This window comes from Paralichthys olivaceus, chromosome 13, assembly GCF_024713975.1.
Source record: "Paralichthys olivaceus isolate ysfri-2021 chromosome 13, ASM2471397v2, whole genome shotgun sequence".
Taxonomy (NCBI): domain Eukaryota; kingdom Metazoa; phylum Chordata; class Actinopteri; order Pleuronectiformes; family Paralichthyidae; genus Paralichthys; species Paralichthys olivaceus.
The window spans coordinates 16993977-17005323 of record NC_091105.1 but is presented as its reverse complement, the minus strand read 5'-3'; the positions used below and the strand labels follow the sequence as shown (position 1 = coordinate 17005323).

The following is an 11347-nucleotide window of genomic DNA, read 5'->3' as shown; positions in this document are numbered from 1 at the left end:
AATTTTTATTAGCAGTCAGATTTATAAGTGTCTCTGCTGAGTGGGCACAAAAAATCAGTTTCAAGGAGGGGATTTGATATTGTTGTGAGTAATTGGTAGTGTTGTGAGTATTTGGTTGAGTTGTGAGTATTTGTTGGTGTTGTAAGTACTTGGTAGATATGTATTTGGTTGTGTTGTGAGTATTTGGTAGTGTAATGAGTATTTGGTGATGTTGTGAATATTTGGTTGAGTTGTGAGTATTTGGTAGTGTAATTGGTTGAGTATTTGCAGTTTTCTGTTTGCCAGACATGTTGTGGAATTACTCCATGTGTTGTGTTGTGTCTATTTACATGTGTTTGTGTGTTGAGCTCTCAGAGCCAAAGTAAAAACAAGTGTAAGCATCTAACACGTAACAGAGTAGCACAATTGCACCAACATTATCATCCTCCAATTCCAAACAAGCCATTATGAAGCTCATCGCCTGCTGGCTCTATAGCTTCATGATGAGTCACTGTGAGGTTATCAGACAATCTGCAGAGGACAACACCACAAGACTGCAACCAGGAATAATAGCCTGCCTGTAAAACAAGAAATGGTTGTATTTTAACACTTAATAAGATAGTGTGTTAATTAGTTACCTTTAGAAGATTAGTAGAGTTTTTTTTCCCTTGGGATAAAGCCATGTTTGTGGTTTCCCTCACACTGTGCTAATCAAACTGGACTTTATATTCTATACATGACACTGGTATCAATTTTCTGACCGAAGTGTATTTCCCAAAAATATTGACTATTTCTTCAAGGCTTTTGGATTCCTCTCCTCACTTGACAGCGATCATGACAGACGTCACTTCTCTAAACCAGCTCCCGTCATCTAAAATATGCAATTCATGATGTAAAAAAGTCAGATCATTGTGAGTCAACTGAAACAACTCAAAATATAACTGAGCAGGGAGGAAGACAACAAAGAAAGGTGGCAAAGAAGAAAGGATGGAAGGCACATTAGAATACAGATTACCTTTTATCTTTACTTTTTGTGAAAGGCATAAGAAAACACAGCTCCATCCCTGACAATTACACTGGTGGAGCACAGGTGCGGCAGTACGGAATTAAAATTAAAGAAGAGCAAGAAAGTTGATGAGCGCTAATTTGATTCTCTGAGATCTGGGAGGAAGGTTTGAAAAGACAGCCGCGAGGGTAGGCTCTATTAATTGTCAGAGAAGAGCCGCTCAGGGGGATTATGACTCTTGCTGCCAGGTAAAGTGCACCTCACACAACAACTCACAGATTGTCAGTGTGGCTCTTTATTGCTGCTGTTTTTAGGAGTCTGAACCTGGTTATTTATTTTGGGATTTTGCATGATAATGCACATGCATATATATCGGATTTAGTATCGAACTCTCTACCTTTTAAGGGTACAACCGAGCACCGTTTCATGAATCGCAACCTTAAGGTGCATGGCGCCACCGCCTTTTCTGTCTATACAATGCGTTTTTTACTCCTGGAGTTGAAATGATGGTATTTTCTTGTATTATATAGAGAGAAAAGTACCTTTGCGTGCTTATACAGAATTCAAAGTACTCAAACTGGTACTGAATTGATTCAAATGTAAACAGTACCCAACCTTAAACATATGTTGAGTGAATTATAAAAGAGAAATAAAACATGAGCTGAGTAAAGGATAAAAACTGAGAAAGAACTAAATTGAGTCAGAGCTATTTCTCTGCTTTCTCTGCCTATGACTGTATCATCAGCATAATTAGACTCACTTAAATTGTAATTTTCCTATATTTCTTCACTTTGTCAATGTGTGGTAACCAGCACAGAGCTGGTGAGTGAAGCTGAGGAGGCTGCAGGTCAGGAAATGTTGTGATGACTCAGAACGAGATGAACGCTGATAGTTATTGAATCAGGCTGCCGTAAATAACTGAAGTGACAAACAGGTCAGAGCACTGGAACACAAACAATCTCAGTCACATCTCACTTCAAGTGTGAGTTTATTAACTACTCTCATTTCTACTCCCTCTCTCAGCTCATAACTCTTCTTCTTTCTTACTTCCTCTCTCGTCCTCCCTTCCTTCTTTCCTTCCTTCCTCTCTTTCTCACTTTCTTTCATAGTTCCTCTTTACTCTCCCCTCCTGCCTTCTCTTTCTCCCTTTTTTTTATTTTTGTCTTCCTCTTTCTCTCCTTCCTTCACTCTCTCTCTCTCCCTTCCTACCTTCCTTCCTTTATTCCTTCCGTCTTTCCTTCCTTCTGTCTTTCCTGTCTCTTTCTTTTTTCCTCTCTCTCTCCCTTCCTATCTTTCTTTTCTTTCTCTCTCCCATCCATCACCACTCTTTAACAAAAGGTGTTGGTCTATTAAAGGTTTCTTCAATCAGATCATATGTAACTTCTTTCTTTCTCTCTTTGATCCATCCCCATGCTAACAAACAGTGTAAGTCAATTGAAGGTTTCCTCAGGCCCTTCCTATTGTCTGGCCGTGCTTATATAAACCAGACAGCACTGGCTGACCGCACACTCAAACTAGAATAGGGCCTGATTCCATTCTGAAACACTCTCTCTTCAGTTCCTGTCACCTAAGAATTAAGAATTTGTTGTGTTCCTCCAGACAGAACGGTCAAATCAAGGATATTCTCACACCGTCTTACACAGCTATCCTGATGTCTTGTATCTTCATCCGGCCTGATGTGCAACATATTTTGTATTCCTGTTTTCTTGTTATTTCCTTTCAACCCTCACAATTTCTTTGAACCGATTTCTGAGCGGAGCAATTCCCCAGCTCCTGCTTTTAACAATGGGCTTTACCTTCCCAGCCTGACGCTTGCTCCTGTGAAACCACATTTGTCAAAGAAAAGTGAAAAAGAAACCACAAATGAAGGACGAGAACATTGGTTGCTTGTGTGTATGTGCATGCAAATTGAATTGTTGTAGTTGAAAAGTAGCAGGTGAAGCACAAACAGAAAAGGAAAAGTTGGCTATATGGGAATGTAGCTTTGAAAAAGTCCATGTAACCAGGGGGGAAACGGACTTTGCCATTGTGCAGCTGTAAAAACAAACAGTCATCCCATGTCGGGACAAGAAAGAATCACAACGCAGCGCCAGTCTGAGAGGAACAGTAAACAGTGAAGTCCGGGCCAAACTGGTGGGAGCCCCGTATAAATTATTAACCCGGTGCAGGGTGGGCACTAGAACAAATTAAGTTTACTATAAAGTGTGGAAATAAGGAAGTTGTGTGTGATCAATGATTGCTAATGAATAGAGTGTAGTTAATTATATAGTTACATGGGTTCTGGTGGGTTCATTATACTCACAGGAAATGGAGCTGTCTCTCCAAACACAAGCATAAACATGATTCAGGTGAGTGGGCCTTTGGAAATGACCTGACAAAGTAAACCCAACAGCACTCGGCTCCCGTCTCTGCCAAACCGTTTTGAAGGTGAGGAAACAGATGTATACTTTTTACAACCATTATCAGGAGCGGAAAAGTGGAGGACTATCCGATGTTGCCCAACTCTGTCTCCAGGGACAATATCCAACATGGCGCTCCTAATCAAAGGTCTAATCTTAGTAATCAGTCTCACTATCTTATCTTACAAGTGCACCCTCTTTCCCAACAGCCATTCATAATTCTTTATTGGTTGAAGAGGAATCATGTCTGTTGGCAAAAAAACGTGAGTCGCTAAGAGACAATGTTTGAGCAGAAGTTCAAGCGGCAGAAAACTGGCAAGCTACTAAAACCACGAGGTTCAAATGCTAAATAGTCAACTAGAATTGTAAAGAGTCCTCAAATGATCCGCCTTGAAGCTAAACGGTGTTTGTCTCTCATGGATAACAATCTTACAGTGGCTCGAGGCTAAGTCTGAAATACATTCCCTCTTCCTTTAGCCCTCATTAGATATCATCTCCTCATGAGCACAGTCCTCTTCGTGTGCGTGCAGGGAGGAGTTTTTGTAGATAAGGACTCTTTGTCAACAGAAGGTGGGACTGATTTGAGCTCTGGCTTGTCCCCAGCTTCTGTAGTGTTGCCAGTTTTGCCTGAAGGGGGGTGGGCTCTCCTCCAGTCCCCGATAAACATGACAGGCTGACTGGCCGAAAGGCTGACATCCATCAGCTGAAGTGTCAAACCAAGAGCTTCCTCTGGTGTGTGTAGCGAGGCAAAAGAGCGCGTTCTAACATATCACTCTCACCAGTCACGTCTAATTGTGTTTTGAGACAGATCTCACTGACGGTCTTTTTTCTGAAGCTGTTCTAGTTTAGTCAGGGATGCACAATTGCTCAGATTTCACAGGATGATACTGGACTGAAAGTGAAACAGATTTAGGCTACATCCATACTGAAACAATGGACAAGTGATCTCTGTCCACACAAGTGTTTTAGCTCATGTATCAGCAATATTCCCCGTCCATGCTAACACACCTGAACTTATATCACATGACCAGTCAGGTACACTGGGCATGTGTGTGCAGGTGTAAAAGAGAAGCAGATATTTCTCCTCTACAGCCGGTCGCACACTTACAGCAAACACCACGAACTGAATACAGCAATGAAAATATAAATCTAAATACTGACTCATCTTGAAGTGCAATCTAATCATGTGCAATATTTTACAGATGCTCCTGATATGATGCTCTTATCATGCTGCTTTATCTTTCTCACTGTCATTTATTATTTATGAATGTGGACAGGTGAGTGCAGGAATGTGTGTATGCATGGATCGGTGCTGCACAGCAAATTCCGTTTTTCTGTTTCGTGCAACGACGATAAAGCTTTCTGATTCTGACTCTGGGGCCGATGACGAAGAGCTGTTAGTGACAGTGTTTACAACATCTTGCCTTCACTGCTGGTAGTCGAGGTGTCGACCAGATTAACCAAACAGGAAGCAAATGTGGGTGACAGCGTCACTGTTTTCAAAACATCTCCATATTTGCTCATGCATTCTACAGCACAGCCACAGAGTTTTCAAACAAAAAAGCACCAGCTGCATTTCCAAACTTTCCACATTTTAGAGCTTGAAAATTCCGGCATCCTGTGTATCCTCTGACCACTAGGAATGCTATGGAACAATGGTTTCATGAGAGGGTCCCTGCTTGGTTTGCATCATATTTAAAGATGGATGACACGTCAGCTTCCAAAAGTGAAGCCAAACCATGGACCTGTCGGCTGGTTTGTAGTACAGGTCACTTATCCCACATCCTCCATGTTAATGGATGGGAAATTGACCGAACTAAAGTACACATCAAATACTACTTTCTCAAAGAGGGTTTCTTTTATTTTATATTTTCATATTTACATATATCACAGTGATATATGTGCAGGGGCAAATTTTTCTAGTAAGTTTGGTTTTAACAATGATGATGACGTTGATTGATGATTGAGAGATCCCCCCGTTCCATCCCGATGGCTACTGCGCAAACTCCGGCTCCAAATGCACAAGATGGTAGTGTTCAATGGCATCAACAGTTGCTGGCAGTATTGTGCACAGACATGTTGTACTGACATCATTAAAAGCTTCAAATATTTTATGAGGAAAAAATTAAAGTGCACCTGTGGTTTTTGTGTCAAACACAGAATGTAAACTATTCTTCCCAAAAAGTCAGCAGCGCAGCTTTGAAATTTGACTAACATAAAAGTTGCATAATAAAACGGAACTAAAATGTATAAGTTCACAGCTTTATGGCTTTTTTAACCATACGTCAGATTTTTGTGACACATGGCACAGCATCTTTACACAGAGGAAATCAAACTGAATGTAATGTCCTATACAAGATGTCAGTATAATTCTATTCTAATTTTCTCACACATGATGAAAATTTGTTACACAACTCCTCTGGCAGCTGCTTTAATGTTGCTACTGAAAAATATATGTCTGATTATCATAAATATACAACCCATACACACACACATTCATCACTGTGGTGGACCACAGAGGACTGAAGAAATGCTAATGTGCCCAGCAGCTTTATTACTTGGTACCAGAGCTGATGATGATGATCCTGCATTTGGGGTCCAGCGGGACCGTACCTGCAGCAGAACAACTGCAGAATTATCTCCAAGCAAACACTGGAAGACAAATCTGCAAAGTAGTCATCCACCAACTGGCTGTGAACCACAGAGGGAGGAAAGAAAAAAACAAGACGTCTAGCAGTTCAACCTCAGGGCTTGCTGCAATTTCCGTTGCAGCCTCTTTATGCAAACGCACTGCAAGTTTTTCCTCAGCATTTATCATTTCACATTACTTAGAGGTTGACAGCCAGACAGACAGACAGACAGACAGACATCACAGTTGCTCAACATTTAATGAAACGCTGTAATTCCCAAGGAAGGAAGGAAAGCCAAACATGGGCAGATGACATTTCCTTTCCTGCAGCTAAACTGTAAAAAAAGTCATGAGGTGTAAACAAAGCAAAATGTCCAACGAGGTTGGAACACAACTTGACATACGCCAATAACAAAGCTGATGTTTAAGTAGTTTCGGGGAACTGCCACTTGGAGGCAAATATTCAGAGCGAAACCGGAAAGTGGCAGCATTAGCAGCTTTAAGCACTCTTTGTCCCACATCAGAATAAAAAAAGCAGGGGTGGAGCTGAACAGGGCCATGCATGGCTCCCCCAGGGTGTGAGCTGGATTGTGATGTAGATGTAGTCTGCTTTTGCATCCTGTGCACAGTGCAAAACAGTGCTGTGATGAGGATGCAGGGTTTTGGTAAAATATAAAATAACCTCTACTCTTTTTGCAGAAATATTTAAAAGGTCACAGTCGTTCCTTAAAAAAAATTAAAAATAAAAACTTTACTGTTCAAATATAGATTTATTTCCATTTTCCTTCATACAAACATATTTTATCCAAAAAATAAACTGTTGAAAGGGATGAATCGGTTAAAAGTGCACAGTCGTGGCTAATGAGCCGTGTCCACAACATAGTCACAGAGTGGGTAAAGCTGTGGGATGATCAGTTGTAAAGCATAAGAGGGGAGATCCTCCACATTGATACACGGTTCAGAAAAGCTAGTCATTTCTTGTCCAGTCTGTATTGGTGTCCAACACCTGAGTTGTACAGGAGGAAGCTCTTCTCATCAGGTAGAAGTACATCACAGGGGTTTTGCTCCTGTGTGCAAAGACTCATTGGATTAGAAAGATAATTATGGACAATTTCATTCTCACTTAATCTATTAAAACAGACCAGACTGCAGCTCCGGATATATCCATGAAGTCACTGAAGGTTGGGTTGAGTGTAAAACCTCAGTTCTCTTATAGAAAAAGAAGGAAATGTATCACCAGGGCTCACTTTAATGCTAACTAACCTTTGTTTTGACACTTTTGATGAAGTTCACTAATGCACTTAAGACCAGAACAAGTATCACCCCCAGATGCCAGAACTTTTCCTCCAACATCTGTTTGCAGTGTGGCGTACACACTCATGGTCACAGTTGTTTTAATGAAGGCATGGATGTTCCCTCACCAACTCACGTGCCTCGTGTGTCAACCTTTTCCTCTGAATCATCCACTCTCAGTTGACGAAGTGCTCCTCTTTGATTTCATGTGTTGCGTTCAGGTGGTTGGCCAGCTCTTGCATCACGGCATCTTTCCCGATCTGATCGTTCCTCCTCTTTTCCATGATCACGTCCTCCAGGCTCTGGAACTCCAGGACGTGATGCTGCTTCTCAGAGAACAGTAGTTTCAGTCTGTACGGCTGCTTCCCGATCCTAATCTCCCCTCCGATTTTGAACTCCCTTTTGCCAAAGCGGCACCAGGCGGCAAAACACTCAGAGTTTCTCCAGTACAGCTCCTGGTCTCTGCACCCCACATAGTCCCGGGCGTTGCGCACGATCACCTCCGGCGGGAGCGCACGGTACCTGTAGAGGCCGTTCACTATCCTACCTTTTTTACCCTGGCTGACATCGGTGAGGAAGTTGTTCTTGATCTCCGCCCGGTGCAAATGAATCACCTGGAAGTCCCCGACGTACACAGCCCAGTGTGGGTACTGTCCTGTGGTCACGAACTCCAGCAGGTCCCCGGGTCTGCACTTGTTCAGGAGACTCTCCGCAGTGTGCGTCGCGGCTCCGCTGCTCCTCTCAAACACGCTCTCCTCCCGGTAGAATATCGCGCACTCCAGCTCGTCCTGCCGGTCGAAGGGCTTCTCCTCGTGGTTCCCCGTCTGGCTGTCGGATGAGTAGTGGTCCATGTGCTCGTCTTGGTCGTCGTCATCGTTAGAGAAAATGTAAGAGACGCCGATGCGCGGTCCTTCGTCGTCCGGGTCGAAGCCATTCGGGTCCGACGTTGGCACCTCTGCGTAATTTAAATGCGTAAGTTTCTCCACCTGGTTCCCCATAAGGGTGACAGGTGGATGAAGAGGGGGGGAATATGGAGCTGAACGCAGAAACTAGATCCACCTGTTCTTGACGCACACGCACTCTCATTCACCGGGGAGGAGACAGAGGGAGGCGCAGCGTCTTTTCACTAAATCCACCGCGGTGAGGACGGACGCCAGTGATCCATGTCCAGCTGGAGACACACAAACACCACCTGTAGAGAAACACAACACAGCAGCGGATGAAACTCTGACTCCAGGGCTCCACACTGAGAACTATCCACAAATCAAACTATTACGCGTAGTCGGCGTCCCCAACAGGTGCGACCAGACACACCTGTTGGCTCAGTTTCCACGGAACTCGCCATCTTGACTAGAGCTGAGTACTTTTTTTAAACACACTCTGAATTCTACTGCCAGACACCGTCCACACTTCAGCTGACATGTTGGTCTTCAAGTGTACAGAAGTATAATAAATGATCTGTGCGTTAATCCAGTGAAGTCAGCAGAAACACTCACCTGCAGCTCCCCACACTCTCCTGTGGTCACATCAGTACAGTCAATAAACAGCCTTTCTGCTCTGCTCCCTCTGTGTGTGTGCGTGTGTGTGCGTGTGCAGTACACACACTCTGTCTCTCTGTAGTGTGAGGCTCAGGGTGCGTTGCAGTGAAACTCATCCAGGATCGAGTGACTGCTGCTGGGAGGTGTTGCCATTTAAAGCGCCAGTGCGCCTTTTCCTGCCTCATTTACATTATTCAGTTTTCAGGAGAACCTGTCAATCAGGTCACACGTTTCTGTTGTAGCCTCCCTTTTGCATAGGTGCCTTTAGAAGTGTGTTACTATCTTATACTTTAATCTATATAATTTAATACTTATTCACAATATTATATTGTTTTGTTTCTACTTAATACTATTGTTTAATTCTGTTGTACTTTTGTGCTCACTGTACACTGGCAGCATGCTCTTCTTACATTCAGTTCTTCGACACTTGATGGTATGGTAAAAGTTATGTTTTTATCAATATTTGAATTGATTAACAGCAGGATTACGCAAAAAACAACTCAATGGATCAAGAAACCTGGTGGTGGGATGTGGTGTGGGTCAGGGAAGGACCCATTAAATGTTGGTGTGGATCCAGATCAGGGGCAGATACAGGATTCTTTTTTTATTTTTCCACTTTCTTTAACATTTATACATTTTTACCAATTTTGCAGAGACAAATTCATGGATCTTGACTTTTAAAATCATATTTAGGGAGCTGATACGAATGAGTGTGAAATTTTGTGCAGCTTGGTTGAATTTAAGGGAAGTGTTGGACATTGGTGGAGGTATGTGCTCTGAGAGCCATCCTAGTTTTAGATGGAAATTGCACAAACCTGACTTTGGTTTAGGGTTGTAGTGAGAGATATAAACAGTGATGGTAAGAATTTATTAAATGCTCTTCTCCATTATTTTACTTATTAACATATTGACCTTTCCTACTGTGACATGTCAAAATGTTGCTGCCAAGAGAAAGACAGACTCCAAATCCATCAGTGTATGAGCACTGGAAGCTGATGCAGGATGATCATACAAAAAATTACAGCACATAGATGTTGAACATAGATGTTGAGTATTTTCTGGTATCACTCCCAGACTTAAGTCAACTCTGCTTGAGAAGAAATTGTTGTTTTGTTGAGATGTGAAACCAGAGAGAGAACAGTTTCCCTAACAACTCCGTCGAAGTGTGTCAACTCTGGAAGCAGCTCAAAGGGGCACTCTTTTTTTCCAATGAGAACAGTTTGGCTTTAGCCCTCGATAAAGGGAGAGAAAAATGTGACACCTGGATCAAACCAGAGTTCATGGTGCCAGTCGTGTCTGAGTCCCACTGATCTCCTCCTTCTCCGTACAGCCTTGGCCTGGGGTCCTGTGCTAGAGAGTGGGACTGTGTTCACTTCCAGCAGGAGGTGAAATCCTCCTCGAACAAACCAGATAGTAACTCAGGCAGCCATTACACCTGCTCCTCAGAGCTTTTGAATGGATGAATGTGAATTCCACATCAAACATAAACACATCTATTCAGAATTGATTGGCTGTTTTTTCTCAGCATTGCATGTGTGTGCGATGCTGTGATTGAATTCCTGAGGATATTTACAGCTCTGCCTCCCTCCAAAGAAAGGGATTAATGGCTTTGACTGTGATATGGTGAATGTGTGTGTGTGTGTGTGGACTATCCACAAATTGAACCTTGTTGTAAAATTACCTGTGACTTAACATATTGTGCAGGAAACAACATTAGTTTAACAAACTTGATTCAAATTGAACCAGAGTGGTGAAATGATTGACTCAACACTGGCTCGATCGTTTGTTGCCAGTTAATATCTTCATTGGCAAAATGCTCGTAGGGTTGTGTGACGCACTCCTTGGAGGGAGAGAGCAATTAAGACATTTCCCCCCCCTTATTTTAAATGCGTGATGCAAGGTTATTAAAAGATTAGCTTCACCTAGTTTCATCTCAACGCAGTCATTGTTTGTTTCTTTGGAACAAAGACCATTCAGAGAGAGCGGGAGCCGGCAGGAAGTGAGAGATTTTATCGCAGAAATTCATTCAAGCAGATGTTAATGAATAGTTAATTAGTTATCTGCAGATTAAAGGAAGTGTCTTACGTATATGCTCAGGAAGTTGAAAACTAGGATGGACACAACTATTAATAGAGAGAGCAGAGATTATAGCTAAATTTTTCTGTTCTGGTAGAGAAATTGTTTTTTTCTCGCCTTACCGACTTAAAACACTTTCACTCACACACATACTCATTCAGTGTCTCCATCTTTGACACATCTCTATCACACATCCTGCTCACACTGTGCCGGCATGGCCATCAGGGAGTTCAGGGTTTTGCCAAAGAACCAGAGGAGATGGGGATCGAACAACTGACCTCCTGAGCCACAGACGTCCACTTAATCTTTTGTCCTTGTGCAGAGGCTGCTCCCTTGTGGTTCTGAAAAATTACTGCATTGTGCGCATCTGGAACAAAATTGCAATCTTATAATTAAAATTAATTACAAAAAATCTTCGACAGCATTA

General features: G+C 42.5%; 1 protein-coding gene across 1 annotated transcript; it reads right to left on the bottom strand.

Moving 5' to 3' along the window:
- Positions 1–6763: 6763 nt before the first annotated feature.
- lratd2b (LRAT domain containing 2b) lies at positions 6764–8972 on the bottom strand. The gene is made up of 2 exons (XM_020090998.2): positions 8803–8972; positions 6764–8498 (listed from the first exon to the last, which is right to left on the bottom strand). Exon 2 carries the CDS (start codon positions 8302–8304, stop codon positions 7483–7485), a length of 822 nt encoding a protein of 273 aa, XP_019946557.1. The 5' UTR covers positions 8305–8498; positions 8803–8972; the 3' UTR covers positions 6764–7482.
- Between the last annotated feature and the right edge of the window lie 2375 nt (positions 8973–11347).

Coding starts and splice junctions, on each gene's coding strand:
- lratd2b (XM_020090998.2), bottom strand. CDS start 8,304: ATGGGGAACCAGGTGGAGAAACTTACGCATTTAAATTACGCAGAGGTG.